Consider the following 15,944-nt stretch of genomic DNA (forward strand, 5'->3'; position numbering starts at 1 on the left):
ATCAAAGGCACCATGATCCAGTCCGGCGGGTGTGAGCCCCTCCGAGCTGGAGCAAGGTGCCACAGATTTGCCCCTAAAGTGCTTGTATAAATGGATTTTTCGGATGGCTTTATATAGGTCTATCTTAAAGGTGGCATAATCAAATTTCTCTGGTACACAAAATTTTAATCCTCTGGACAAAATGGCAATCATGTCAGGTGTAAGTGTATGACTGGAAAGGTTAACAACAGAGCAGGTGTTAGTGGCGGACAAGGGAGACAAGTCTACTGTTTCCATGAAACGAATTTCCTCTTGCGTCCTCCCATTCTTTTTCCCCTTCCCACTTCCCCTTCTTGTGCGCCTCCTAAAGGGGCTGGGGGTGGGTGAGGAGGATTGGGAGCAGGGCCGGCCACCTCCTCCAAGCCACTGGACTCGGAGTCGGTTGTCCAGTACCCCCTGCCAACCCCTCCTGGACGCCTACGTTTCATGTAAGGTTTTTGTTTATACACATTAGATCTCTCCTTCGTCCAGCAAAACACCTGATTCAACTCATAATCCCTTTTGTCCCGTAGGAATTTTTCCCTCTGTTTATTTTTAATATCGGTTTGAACCCAGATTAATTTTTTTGTCCAACTTTAAGACCAACGAGAGCCAATATTCCTCGGTTACACGTGAGCGGGTTTCAGTCCTCAATGTCTCCAGTTCAGCGTTCACTGTTTTATAATCGTCCTCGTTTTTCTTGAGGGCCAAACGCAGCAATTGCATAGAGCAGTCCAACTGGATTTTTTCCCACTGGCTAATAAAAGCCGCATCATCCTGAAAGTGGGACAAAGTCTTGGTCACCCGCAAACCTCGGGGATCTCTGTTGCATTCAATATACGAGTGCAGAGATTTAACTGTCCAGAATAACCGGATTTCCGTTTCAGATAAATTTTGCAGTTTTTGTTCCAGGGTTTTAACACCCATGACTTCCGTGTCCTTTCTGAGGTTACACTCCTCGAAGAAGGAGCCTGCGTCCGCTCTGCCCGCCATCACACCTGAAATAGAAGGTGTGGGTCCGTCCGACAAGTGTGATCAGGTTAGCTGATCACACTGGTGACATCACTCATCGGTGAGGCAAACAGCGCTGGTGGTAAGTGGTCCAGTCAGTGGAGCTGAAGACACCAAAGAAGAACAACTGAGGGTGAGGGGGCAGTATATATAGACACAGTATGTTGAAAGGGTGAGGGAGAAGTATATACAGATACAGTATGTTGGGAGGGTGAGGGAGAAGTATATATACAGTATGTTGGGGGGATGAGGGGGAAGTATATACAGACACAGTATGTTGCGAGGGTGAGGCAGAAGTAAGTATATACCGACACAGTATGTTTGGAGGGTTTGGAGGGTGAGGGGGCAGTATATACAGACACAGTATGTTGGGGAGGGTGAGGGAGAAGTATATACAGACACAGTATGTTGGGGAGGGTGAGGGAGAAGTATATACAGACACAGTATGTTGGGGAGGGTGAGGGGGCAGTATATACAGACACAGTATGTTGGGGAGGGTGAGGGAGAAGTATATACAGACACAGTATATTGAGAGGGTGAGAAATTTTGAGGACACAGTACGGAGAATTTCAGGTTTACATGTGAGCAAGGGAGGAATTTTGAGTACATGGTTTGGGAAGCAACTGGGCAGAATGGGTGCGGACACAGTATGGGGAGCGAGGAATCATGGTGTCATCTATAAGGTACTTGGATGTAAATGATTATTTCTGATACTGAATAATTCTCATTAATTCTGTTGTTCCTGTATGGTCTACAGTCTGATAATTACTGATAACATTTCCCAGTATAGTATTTCTTTACCATTGTTAAGGACTTACTGGGAGATGCAGGTCCATGCAATACAAATGTATATGCGACTGACCTGACATTACAATTGATGTACCATGTACTGAACGTGGTCTTGTTGGGTTTTAATACTGTGTTTCGGTACTGATAGGGTTATATGGATATATTTCTGTACTGCTGGTGTTCTGGTGAGGAATGTGTGTACTGCTGGCAGTTCTAGTGAGGAATCTCTGTACTGCTGGTGGTTATATGGATGTATTTCTGTACTGTTGAAATTTCTGGCAAGGAATTTCTAGACACTGCTGGTGGTTCTGGTGAAGTATTTCTGTACTGCTGGTGATTGTGATGCTGTTTCTGTTCTGATGGGGGTTCTAATTATGCATTTTTGTACCTCTGATGGTTCTGGTGATTGTATACCTGTGCTGTTATTAGTTCTGATCCTGTACACAGTTACAATTTATAACTTGTAAGGTTATGTTGTACATGGTTATATTAAAGAGGTTGTCTACTAGTTTAACATTGATGACCTCTCTTTAGGATAGGTCATCAATGTCTGATCTGACGGGGTCCGGCCCACCTGCCAATCAGCTTTTCTAGGTACCAGCAGCAGCATATGGCTGTAGTGCTCAATTTTTTATCCATCTTCTGATAGTGGCCGCAGCTGAGTACTGTACATCCACTCCTATTCAAATCAATGAGGCGGATGAGCAGTACCCTGCATTCTTGTGCTCACATGACTGTCCACTCCTGCCACTGGCATAAGAGAATCCTAGGTGTGCTGAGCATGCGTTGCGAGAATTTAGAAGTCTGCAGTTACCTAGAGTGACTGCAGACTTTTATCATAAACCTGGACAACTCTTTATTATAAAATTAAGCAGTGTAGCCCAATCCTAACCACATGTAATATACTCCTTATGAGGATTCAGCTCTTCATTCTGGTTCCAGCAGTCATCAGAAGACCACTCCATTCATGTGTGATGTTCATATTTAGTCATGTGATTAGCTTCTTTTTCTATTTCTCTGTTTTTCATTGAACATTGAGAGAGTTAGGAAGAGTAGCCTGTCAGCACGTGACTAAGTGTGTAAGTCATATATGAATGAGTGGTCACATGACAACTACCAAAACCGTGAGTTGGGGGGTAGGGCGCCAAACAGAATTCTTGCCCCACGTGTCCGTAAGCCTAGATACACCTCTGCAATGGGATTAAATATACCAAGAAGTACAAAAGAATCTTATTGATACAGTATGTTTATCTCACGTTACCAATTGTATACATGGTTACATTCAAATTGGATCACAAGGATGACTGAATTACACAATTAGAAATTCATGTTGAATGCTCTCACATTACCAACATTGTTTTACAGAGCAAAGAATCACACTTGCATTATTTGTTTTATGAAAGGTTTTATCATCTCTTTGTATCACTGTATTTTTCGTTAGGTTGTGCTCAGGTTTATGTGACTCTGTTTCCCCTTTTGTCTGGGAACCTTCCTTCACATGTATGACATCACAAACACTTTGCTGGAAAATATCACTTTGTGGTGTTTGGGATTCTTCTTTATTGTGAAGGTCATCCATTGATTTATTTTCATGCTCATATGTTTTCCAAAAAGCTGAAGTGCTGCTTTGCAAAGATTCAATCACCGTGGTATGTGAGCGCCTTAGAGGTCTACAGTTTTTGCTTAGTATGTTAGCTGAAAAGCAGCGGGTTTTACTGTCTGTTTTATTGTATTCAAGGTCAATAGCATTTTCACCTGGGTGCATAAGCAAACCAGGGGCCAAAAGAGTTTTCCCATCACTTGGCAGGTAATTTGACGCACACCCATGTTGACCAACATCGAAGCAATGTTTGCTGTTTCCAGCTGAGATCTCATGTTCATTTTCAGCTTTAAGAATGCATTGTTTTTTATCTAAAGCATGATTATTGGTGTCTTCAGACTTGCAGGACTTTAATAGAACATAATCTGGAATATTGTAACCATTTCTGTAGCCGCTTTCCAAGCCTTGTTGATTTGGCAAAAAGTTTTGATTTTTAAAAGTTACATCAGCACAAGCACTAAAAAAACAAATACAATACTATTAGCAATGTATTAAACTTCAATCCAGTCTATAAAGCTGAGTGTATGTATGAATGTGTGTATGTCTGCTAAAGGAATTTACACCGTCGCATGTACAATCACAAAATTTTACACAGACACTCCATTTGACTTAGGGAATGTCGTAGACTATATTTTGAGGGGAAATTTTAACCCCATGCTTTACAGTTATTCGCCAAAAAAACTGCCTCCATTAAAGTCAATGGAGCTGCGAGCTACAGTGCAGCCAGAACTTCAGAAGAATGCGCAGCCACGCCCTTGAATGGAATGTTGGCATGTCACAATGCAGCCAGGGAAAGAGACAGACAGAGAAAGACAGAAACAGACAGACACAGACAGGGAAAGAGACAGACACAGACAGGGAAAGATACAGACAGAGAGAGACAGGCAGAGACAGACAGAAAGACAAAGGGACAGAAAGAAAGACAAAGACACAGAAAGAAAGACAAAGAGACAGACAGACAAAGAAACTGATAGACACAGACAAAGAGACAGACACAGATAGAGACAGACACAGGGAAAGAGACACAGAGAGAGACAGGGAAAGAGACAGAGAGAGACAGGGAAAGAGACAGAGAGACATAAAGGGAATGAGATAGAAAGACAGACATGGAAAGAGACAGAGAGACAGACATGGAAAGACACAGAGAGACAGACAGGGAAAGAGACAGACACAGGGAAAAAGACAGACAGGGAAATAGATAGACAGACAGACAGACAGGGAAAGAGATAGAGAAACAGACAGGGAAAGAGAGAGAGACAGACAGAGACACAGAGAGGGAGACAGAGACTGGGATAGAAGCAGAGAGACAGTTATTATCCCAGGCAATGCCGGGTGCTACAGCTAGTGATGTTATATTAACTATCAGTGATGTATTTATAATACTAGTCAAAAGATACAAGACATGTTAATATTTGTTTGAATGTATGGTTACATATGATGCTTACAATGGTGTAATGTCACAACCTTAGAGTGATCATACAACCTAGCTGTTGCTCCTCCCTACAGTATTTTCTATTGGCACAAACTATAGCAATTAAATCTATAAACAAATGTGTATATCTTCATCATCTCCAACATAAACAGTGTGATATGATAGCAGAGAGGGGTAACTACAGAGCAAGACAAATTATAGAACAGCAGCTTTGCTGTGTAACCATTAGCTGTAATGATTATTATCTTATATGGCAAACTGGTATATACTGTAATTTGGAATATCAATATAAAAGTTTTATTTTGTGGATAATGCACTATTACATAAAATAGTAGAGAAATCTTTTACCGATCTAATTCACTTTGCACTGTAACAAAGTCCACTTTAAGTTTTTCTTCCAGAGTATATTCTTCAGCCTTGAAAAATATGAAGTAAAACATTTAATAAAAGCTAATTTTATCTTTTAGCGTGTTATCTTTTTAAGATACACAAGTGTAAAATTCTCTTGGAATAATCACTACTGAACCCTGAACTGGGAACCCCCTATCTTAATTTAATATTGGTAATTACAAATGGGTTTAATAAACAAAAAAAAACCTTTAAATCATACATTTTGATCTATCACCTTCGTTTTTTAACATGTTTAACAGGAATATTTGTAGCCATATACAGCGGGTGAAATAAGTATTGAACACATCATCAATTTTCAAAGTAAATTTTGTTTCTAAAGGTGCTATTGACATGTTTCTGTCACGGACTTTCCCCTGTTCCGGAGTTTCGTGACATGTTCTGGGTCAGTGTCTCACTTTGTCTTGTGGGACTCTGCAGAATAAATGAATTCCCTTTCCTTTGTGGAGGAGAGGGATATTTCTAGCAGCTCCTGACTTCTGGTCAGGTTTTACCGGTGGAGGAAGCTGTTATTTACTCTCTCCGTTGTTCTGTTGGCTGCAGCATTGGTGTTTGCTGAAGCATTCTCAAGTCTGTTTATTCCCACCTTTTATGTTATCTCCCCTCGTGCACCTTTTGTGGCTCCTTTGTGTGTGGTTGACATGTGTTCGAGTAGTTTTTGTTGTTGTTATTACCCCTGTTTGTCTATATTTGTTGGTGGGTTCACTTAAGTCACTCTGTGACAATTTCACCAGATGTCCATAACAACCCATTCAATTCACACAAGTAAATAAATGAAACCATTGATGTCTATAAATTTAGTGATGTGAATAATGAGAAATGACACAGCAAAAATTATTAAATGCATGAAGTAAGAGAGGTGTAAATAGCCATGGAAAGTCATGACACCAGCTGAAATGTATAACTAATTATAAAGCAATCCTGCCACTTAGTGAAAAATAATATCAGCTAGTTCAACTGATGACCTATAAAAAGGTGCCTCATTACCAAGGTGTCCTACATGAAATACCTCATGTAAAACCAGTGAGCTTTTTCAAAACATTTGCAATTTTATTGTTGCAAAACATTCTGACGACATTAGCTACAGAATAATTTCTAAACAACTGAAGTATCCAGTGAGCACTGTTGGGGCCATAATCTGGAAGTGGAAAGAACATTATTTAATCATAAACTGGCCACAACCAGATGCTTCCTGCATGATTTCAGACAATGGAGTGAAAACAATTTTCAGAAGAATTGTCCAAGATCCCAGAACCACCTGTGGAGAGCTACAGAAAGACCTGGAATCAGCAGGTACAATTGTTTCAAAGAAAATAATAAGTAATGCACTCCACCTTTATGGCCTGTATGCACACTCAGCACACAAGACTCCTTTTCTGAACAAAAAGCATGTTCAAGCGAATTTAAAGTTTGGTCATCAACATTTAGACATGCCTGTGAAATACTGGGAGAGTATAGTCTCCTCAGATGAGACCAAAATTAAACTCTTTAGATACCATAATACACACCACGTTTGGAGGCCTAAAGGCACTGCATATTAACATAAAAAACATACTAAGGCCCCTTTCACACGTTAGTGATTCTGGTACGTTTGTGCTTTTTTTTTAAACGTACCAGAATCCCTGACATACGCAGACCCATTATAATGAATGGGTCTGCTCACACATCAGTGATTTTTCACTGCACGTGTCTCCGTGCGGCGTACCCGCGTGTGCGTGATTGCCGCACGGAGACATGTCCATTTTTTTCTGGCATCACTGATGTTCCACGGACCACGCAGTGGTGTGGTCCGTGAAACACGTGCCAGAAAAAAACGTGCTTTTAAAATAATAAACATTTTAACTCACCCGGCGTCCAGCGATGTACTCTGCAGCCCGTTCTCCCTGCTCCTTCTGTGCCGGCTGATTACTGTCGCGCATATTCATTATGCGCGACACAGCCGACCCGGAAGCAGCTCCTGCAGGGGTCACCGCCGGCCGGATGCTGCGTCGCGGGAGGATTCAGCACCACGGACAGCGGGAGCGGGCGCAGGTGAGTGAATCTCTAAGTGCAATCACGGGCCACGGAGAACGGAGCCCGGATTGCACTTAGACAACCCACGTGTGCCGTGATTTTCGGCACACGCAGGGACATGTGCGTGTTTTACACGCCAGTGAAAAACGTCTGTGTTTTTCACTGACGTGTGAAACGGGCCTAACAGTGACGTTTGGAGGAGGGAACATCATGGTGTGGGGCTATTTTCCACCATATGGCACTGTAGAACTTTATAACATTGAAGGAAGGATAAATGGACAAACAGAGACATTTCAAAGAAAGAAAATAAAGCTGCTAGAATGGTCCAGCCAATTACCTAACCTGAATCTAAATTTATGGTTCATAGAAGGAGCCCATGTAACCTTCAGAATTTGAAGAGTGTTTGTGTGGATGAATCACACCTAAACAATGTATGTGATTAGCTTCTCTATATATGAGGCGTCTTTATGCTGTCACTACCAACAAAGGCGTTTGTACGAAATATTAAACAAATTTCAGTAAGTGTATTCAATACTTTTTCCCCGTGTCATATCTCATTATTACACATCACTAAATTTATGGACAACTATGGTTTGATTTCTTTACCTGTGTGGATCTGATGCATTGCTACCAACATCTAAGCAAGTTGTTTAAAAGAACTGAGAGTCCTCAGTGGTTGATACCTTTTAATGGCTAACTGAAAAGATGGTAATAATAGCAAGCTTTCCAGACTACTCAGGTCTCTTCGTCAGGCTCCGTATAATACAAAATCTGAAGAGTCACATATTTATACACAACAGGACATAGAATGGAGCAGTAAATAACACAAGTTATTGAGTTATTAAGTTACTGCACTATTCTATGTCCTGTTGTGTATAAATGTGACTCTTCAGATTTTGTGTTATACTGAGCCTGATGAGGAGACCTAAGTAGTGTGTAAAGCTTGCTATTATTACCATCTTTTCAGTTAGCCATTAAAAGGTATCAACCACTGAGGACTAGAGATGAGCGAACTGGTCCCGGTTCGGCTCGAGGCCGGTTCGCCGAACGGGGGTCCCGTTCGAGTTCGGTTCGTCGAACGTTCGACGAACCGAACTCGAACGTATAGGCTATAATGGGAGGCAATCACAAACACATAAAAATGCATGATAAATGTACACAAACAGTTAATAAACATTGCCATAACACTTACCGGTCCTCGCGATCCCTTCTGCACTCTGTCTCCTGCCGCTATTCCATCCGATTATCGCTGAATCCTCCCGGTGACCTGCACTGCCAGCAGAGATGCAGGACCTATCGTGACGTCAAAATAGCCATGTGACCAGTCACGTGGCTATTATCTCATTGGCTGCAGACTGGTCACATGACTATGACGCGTCATGTAGGACCTGCGAGTGCATCTCTCCGGTACACGGTGCACATATGTGTATCGCCGTGTACCGGCGACATGCTCTAGCACACGGTCGACTCCCCGTTCCGTTAGGGACCGGCTGACACAGCCGGTCATTAACGGAGATCACCGTTGCCATAGCAACGCAGTTAGCGGTGACGTCACCGCTAACCGCGGCTCCGAGAGCACCGTTGCTATGGTAACGCGTCTGTCAGCGTTACCGCTAGCAGCCAGCACTGATCACTCACGGAGTGAAGGCTGCACGCTGCTTCCCGATTGTAGTGATGATTGTAGTGAGGATGGAGGTTCCCCAGCCCCAAGTGATGAGCTGGTGAACCTCATCCTCACTAAAATCGTCACTACTACTACACTAGTGATGATTGTAGTGAGGATGGAGGTTCCCCAGCCCCAAGTGATGAGCTGGTGAATCTCATCCTTCCTCACTACAATCGTCACTACTACTACACTAGTGATGATTGTAGTGAGGATGGAGGTTCCCCAGCCCCAAGTGATGAGCTGGTGAATCTCATCCTCACTACAATCGTCACTACTACTACACTAGAAAGAAAGAAGACAGAAGAGCAGGATCGTGGAGGGCTGACAGGGGGTAATAAAGATGGAGTCTCTAATGTGTCTGTGTATTTATTTCTATTAAAGTATTTTTTCTCTGTGTGGTGTCTTTTTTTTAACCCTTTATTGGAGATTCTTAATGGCCGGGTCAAACGTGCCTGACATTAAGAATCTCTGGCCAGTATTAACTCATGATTACCCAACAAGCCACCCGGCTCCAGGGCTGTTGGAAGAGTTGGATACAGCGCCAGATGATGGCGCATCTATGAGAGCGCCATTTTCTGGGACGGCTGCGGACTGAAATCCGCAGCAGAGGCGCCCACAAACCTCGGGCTAACCTGTGCTGCGGATTCCAATCCCCAGCTGCCTAGTTGTACCCGGCTGGACACAAAAATGGGGCGAAGCCCACGTCATTTGTTTTTTAATTATTTCATGAAATAAGTGAAATAATTAAAAAAAACGGGCTTCCCTATATTTTTGGTTCCCAGCCGGGTACAAATAGGCAACTGGGGGTTGGAGGCAGCCCGTGGCTGCCAGCTGTACCTGGCTAGCATACAAAAATATGGCGAAGCCCACGTCATTTTTTTGGTGGGCAAAAAACTTCTGCATACAGTCCTGGATGGAGTATGCTGAGCCTTGTAGTTCTGCAGCTGCTGTCTGCTCTTCTCCATACAGACAGACAGCAGCTGCAGAACTACAAGGCTCAGCATACTCCATCCAGGACTGTATGCAGAAGTTTTTTGCCCCCTGAAAAAATTATGTGGACTTCGCCATATTTTTGTATGCTAGCCAGGTACAGCAAGCAGGTACGGCTGCCCCCAACCCCCAGTTGCCTATTTGTACCCGGCTGGGAACCAAAAATAAAGGGAAGCCCTTTTTTTATTATTTCATGAATTTCATGAAATAATTAGAAAACAAATGACGTAGGCTTTGCCCCATTTTTGTGTCCAGCCAGGTACAACTAGGCAGCTGGGGATTGGAATCCGCACCACAGGTTGGCCTGAGCTTTCTGGGCCCCACTGCTGCGAATTGCAGTCTGCAGCCGCCTCAGAAAATGGCATTTTCATAGAAGCGCCATCTTCTGGCGCTGTATCCAACTCTTCCAGCACCTGCCTGCTATACCTGGCTAGCATACAAAAATATGGCGAAGCTCACGTCCTTTTTTTGTAGCTTTTTGGCAAAAAAAATAAAAAATGCTTCCCTGGATTTTCCATTGCCAGTGAAGGTAACACCAAGCAGTGGGGGTTAGCAGCCAGTAGCTGCTTGGATTACCCTTAGCTAGCAATACAAAAAATGCAGCGGGAGCCCATATATATTTTTTTTAATTATTTATTTAAATAACTAAAAATAAAATGGGCTTCCCTGTATTTTGATTGCTGGACATCACAGTGCTGTAAAAATAAATCTTTAAAAAAATGACGTAGCGCTCCGCGGTATTTTTGATTCTCAGCGCAGATAAAGCAGACAGCTATGGGTTGCCACCCCCATCTGCCTGCCGTTACCTTGGTTGGCAATCAAAATACAGGGAAGCCCATTAATTTTTTCTATTTAAAAAATAGTTAAAAAAAAAAATGACGTTGGGTCCCCCCATTTTTGATAGCCAGCTAGGGTAAAGCAGACGGCTGTAGCCTGAAAACCACAGCTGGCAGCTTTACCGTGGTTGGGGATCCAATGTGGAGGTCCCCTCAGGCTCTTTTTTATAATTATTTTATAAATATTAATAATTACACAAAAGTAGGGTCCCCCCCAAATTGGATCACCAGCCAAGGTAAAGCGGACAGCTGTGGTCTGGTATTCTCAGGGTGGGAAGGTCCATAGTTATTGGGCCTTCACAGCCTAAAAATAGCAGGCCGCAGGCACCCCAGACGTGGCGCATCCACTAGATGCGCCAATCCTGGCGCTTCACCCCAGCTCATCCCGTGCCCTGGTGCAGTGGCAAACGGGGTAATAAATCGGGTTGATACTAGCTGTAAAGTCACCTGAGATCAAGCCTAGCAGTTTGTGATGTCATGGCGTCTATTAGATACCCAACATCATAAACTGTCAGTACTAACAAAAACAAAAAATCGACAAAAGAAATTTATTTGAAAAAACAGTCCCCAAAACATTTCCTCTTTTACCAATTTATTGTAAGAAAAAAAATAAAGGGGTCCCACGACGACTCTGGACCGTCTAGAATATGGGGGGGAGACACTCAGGGAACGTATCCCCCATTTTCTAGGAGTGCGGACCCTTCATGTGAGGAGTGTGGGTGCAATGAATCTGCACTCACTCTCCCCGGGTCCACAGCAGCGGAGTCCATGTCGTAATGGTTGCTACCAAAGCTGCAATGCCCTGCTCATGAGGTAAGGGCATGCCTAATCAGGAGAACTACTGTAGAGGAAGCTCTGCTCACTGGTATATAGTTGCTCAGAGGTAATAATAGATAAAATTAGTGAGTAACCTCGGCACTCTATATCTCCCAGACTAAGTCAGTAAGTCACAATGGATAGTAATGCAAAATCACTCTTTATTGGTCCGTATTAAGAAAAATTTTTTTTCATAAGCATATATGTTTCTCTATCGTTTCATTGGGGGACACAGGACCATGGGTTATGCTGCTGTCACTAGGAGGCTGACACTAAGTAAACAGAAAAAGTTAGCTCCTCCCCAGCAGTATAACCCCTGAGCCGGAGGCGGGCTCAATCAGTTTTTTGCTTAGTGTCGTAGGAGGCTGATGTGGGCCGACTGGGCCCCCTTCAGCCACTTGATTTTTTGCGTATTTTTTTCATTTTTTCTCGGCGACGCTCGTCGCTCTCATCTGTGGTACTTTTCTGTTTCTGCAGGTATCGTACTTCTCTTCCTCAGCTCTCGCAGCCCGGTGGGTACCACTCCCTAGGGTCGCAGAGGTTTGAGTCTTTGGGCCCTCGCCCCCGTCCATTCCCGCGGTACCATTCCCTGGTGTGTTCATGCGGGGCAGAATCTTCCTGGGCACCCCTATCCGCTCTGCGGTATCACCCCAAAGGGCGCAAGGGGCTCGGCAAATAGGGACTGGACCACAGCGCGTCACGATCTGGATGGGGCCCGCAGCGCTGCTACGTTTTTTAGGGGTTTCTATCCCCACCAGGTCCACCTCCCTGCCTTCTTCAGCCGGCTCCCTGGTGCCCGCAGCCATCCCTTCTGCGAGCGGTGAACACAGGAGTATGTGCAGAGTCTCAGCCTGCACTCTACAGCGCGCCGAGGATCAGGTAGGACACCCTCTCCTACCTTCTCCCCCTCGGGCGGCTGCAAAAATTTAGGCCCCGGTCTGGGCCTAGTCGCCGGGCACCCCCGCAACATCCGCGGAGCTCCCTGAAGACTCCTAGGCCGGGCAGTTTCGGATCGCTGCTGCGGCGCGGCAGCCTCAAATTTAGCCCCCGGCCTCGGCCGGGTCCGTGGGGTCCCAGGCCGCGCCGCCGCCGCCTCGCGGCCAGGTACGCCGGCGCTGCCCCTGCCGTGCGGCAGCGTCATAATTTACCCCCCGGCTTCGGCCGGGTCCTCGGCGTCCTAGGCCGCGCCGCCGCCGCCTCGCGGCCGGATCCGCCGGCGCTGCCTCTGCCCGCGCGGCAGCGTCATACCTTAGCCCCCGGCTTCAGCCGGGTCCTCGGCGTCCTAGGCCGCGACGCCGCCGCCTCGCGGCCTGGTCCGCCGGCGCTGCCTCTGCCGCGAGGCAGCGTCCAAATTTAGCCCCCGGCTGCGGCCTGGTACTCGGCGTCCCAGGCTGCGACGCCGCCGCCTTGCTGCCGGATCCGCCGGCGCTGCCTCTGCCCGCGCCAGCGCGGCAGCGTCAGAATTTCCCCCCGGCTTCGGCCGGGTCCTCGGCGTCCTAGGCCGCGCCGCCACCGCCTCATGGCCGGATCAGCCGGCGCTGCCTCTGGCCGCACGGCGGCGTCACTCCTTAGCCCCCCGCTTCAGCCGGGTCCTCGGCGTCCTAGGGCCGCGCCGCCGCCGCCTCGCGGCCGGGTCCGCCGGCGCTGCCTCTGCCGCGAGGCAGCGTCCAAATTTAGCCCCCGGCTGCGGCCTGGTACTCGGCGTCCCAGGCTGCGCCGCCGCCGCCTCGCGGCCGGATCCGCCGGCGCTGCCTCTGCCCGCGCGGCAGCGTCATACCTTAGCCCCCGGCTTCAGCCGGGTCCTCGGCGTCCTAGGCCGCGACGCCGCCGCCTCGCGGCCTGGTCCGCCGGCGCTGCCTCTGCCGCGAGGCAGCGTCCAAATTTAGCCCCCGGCTGCGGCCTGGTACTCGGCGTCCCAGGCTGCGACGCCGCCGCCTTGCTGCCGGATCCGCCGGCGCTGCCTCTGCCCGCGCCAGCGCGGCAGCGTCAGAATTTCCCCCCGGCTTCGGCCGGGTCCTCGGCGTCCTAGGCCGCGCCGCCACCGCCTCGTGGCCGGATCAGCCGGCGCTGCCTCTGGCCGCACGGCGGCGTCACTCCTTAGCCCCCCGCTTCAGCCGGGTCCTCGGCGTCCTAGGGCCGCGCCGCCGCCGCCTCGCGGCCGGGTCCGCCGGCGCTGCCTCTGCCGCGAGGCAGCGTCCAAATTTAGCCCCCGGCTGCGGCCTGGTACTCGGCGTCCCAGGCTGCGCCGCCACCGCCTCGCGGCCGGATCAGCCGGCGCTGCCTCTGGCCGCGCGGCGGCGTCATACCTTAGCCCCCGGCTTCAGCCGGGTCCTCGGCGTCCTAGGCCGCGACGCCGCCGCCTCACGTAAAAATTTAGCCCCCGGCTTCGGCCTGGTCCTCGGCGTCCCAGGCCCGCCTCCTGCGCAGCGCTATTGGCCGCCGGCCTCCTCTTCTCCGCCCTCCGCTCTGCCCCAAGCATCATCAGGGGGGTGGGGGATATTTTTTCCCGCTCCCTCAGCGTTCATTTTATTTAAAAGACAAAAAAAAAACAAAAAAAAAAAACAACAAAGATTATGGCAGACTCCCGGATCTGCCGATTGCTGAGGCTGCAGCAACCTTTTTCGGGGAAAAACAAAGCACACTCTTTTGGTAGTGTATATTTTTTTATATGGGTCCATTTTTTATTATAGATACGTGCACGATCTTTCATACATTGACTCCTACATTGCTTATGCGGGCACTTGTTTTTTCTATCACGTTTTTTAGTACATAGCGTTTCCAGCTCGACTTTTTAGTGATTTTGGGCCGGTAAGCCCAAGACTCGGTCCCCTTTTTTGTGAGTCAGTTTCAAGAAGATGTCAGTTTGCTGTTGACCCCTGCCGGCTTGTAACGCCCTGTCTCAGGCCACAACTCCCCTCGCTACGTCCCTCGGGTTCGTGCGCATGCGCCGCGTCTCCGGCCGATGCTCGGTCATACCATATATAGGACTGGCGCAATCCCCTCGGGGAGGGGAGTCCCGTACCAGGGACCTTTTCTCCTATGCTGGAAGCGGACCCGCCAGGTCTCGTCCTTGTGGCCCCCCAGTTTCCACTTATCCCCCAGGTCCAGACTGTCCTTCCTCTGGCAGTCTTCCGGCTCTGGGGTGATGGCCCAGGCTTCCACCTCCGCTGGATTCCGAGCAGGACCCGGATGTCTTGGCGCATGACGAATAGCCTGCTACAAATGGTGAGTCAAGCCGTAAGGCTACGCACAGCCCTCTTCTCTCCGTGCATGCAGGTCTCCCTTAAGACATTTGAAGCAGACCCTTATGTGCTCAGAGGACATCCAAAGCTCGCCGAGTTACCGCGAGCTCACAGACAACTACCAGACACGGAGTTGACCAGCAGTAAGTCTTGTCATTGTCTTTTTTCCCTTCTCCAAGGCGATTTCGGAGAGAAGGGGCACACTATACTGGAGTCGCTAATGATCACAGACGGCAACCAGACACGGCGTTTACCAGCGGTAAGTCGTGTTATTGTCATTTCATCCCCCCCAAAGGGCTCTGGAGAATGGGGGCATGCCTCTTTCCAGGGAACAAGGTGGGGGCCACTGCGTGATCATGGATAATCCCCGGACGTGTTTTTTCCCAGTGGTAAGTCTGTTTATTTGTCTTGCCCCTTCTCGAAGGGGGCTCCGAAAGGAAGCGACACGCTACCCTTTATGCGACCCGCCTGGGTTCCTCGGGGCTTCTCGTCACTATCGTGCCGCTCCGCAGGGACTTCCCGGACACCATACGCAGCGGTCCACGTCCCACCTATGCCGACCCAGGGCTGGGTATCCTCTTGAGTGAGTACCCTCTTTTCACAAACCTGATGTCTGCCCGCTACTCGGCCTGAACCTCTAGCATCAGTGTTCCCACCATCGAGACCTCTGACTCGGGATCAGGAACGCAGATTCGATATCTAGGAAGTCGCTGACTTTTTTTCCGACTTTCGGGAACGCCCTTTCGGAGATAGGTCGCGTTTATCCCTAGACTACGTCAGGGTAGGCTACTCTCCCCCCTAGGCTACGTAAGAGAAGGGTATATCCCCTTCCCGGCATCGGCCCTGATGCACCAGGTTCGTTCCCTCACGCTAACCGTCTGGAAGCCTTTATCCCTACAACAACCATCTCCGCCTTGCAGGGCTGCGGTCCGTTCCAGCCTTTCTAAAAACGCTTACAGGGATCACTGTCCCTACGTATCCTACCCTGCAGAGCTGCTAGGCTTTCTCTGCCCAGAAACGACCGGGTGGCCCAGAGTCTCCCTTCAAGAACCATTGCCTTGAGGCTCAGACCATCATCACCCTCTAGGAAGCTACCCCTTCCTTGCTACTAGGGTAGCTGGGC

General features: G+C 48.0%; 1 protein-coding gene across 1 annotated transcript in view; it reads right to left on the bottom strand.

Moving 5' to 3' along the window:
* Positions 1-3,104: 3,104 nt before the first annotated feature.
* The window catches only part of PKD1L1 (polycystin 1 like 1, transient receptor potential channel interacting), an 884,746-nt gene continuing 871,906 nt past the window's right edge, over positions 3,105-15,944 (bottom strand). The window contains exons 64-65 of the mRNA XM_075316120.1: positions 5,199-5,266; positions 3,105-3,875 (exon numbers count right to left, since the gene is read on the bottom strand). Of these exons, the coding sequence (XP_075172235.1) occupies positions 3,164-3,875; positions 5,199-5,266 (780 nt within the window). The 3' untranslated portion in view covers positions 3,105-3,163. The remainder of the gene's footprint in view (positions 3,876-5,198; positions 5,267-15,944) is intronic.

This window comes from Anomaloglossus baeobatrachus, chromosome 6 (assembly GCF_048569485.1).
Source record: "Anomaloglossus baeobatrachus isolate aAnoBae1 chromosome 6, aAnoBae1.hap1, whole genome shotgun sequence".
NCBI lineage: Eukaryota > Metazoa > Chordata > Amphibia > Anura > Aromobatidae > Anomaloglossus > Anomaloglossus baeobatrachus.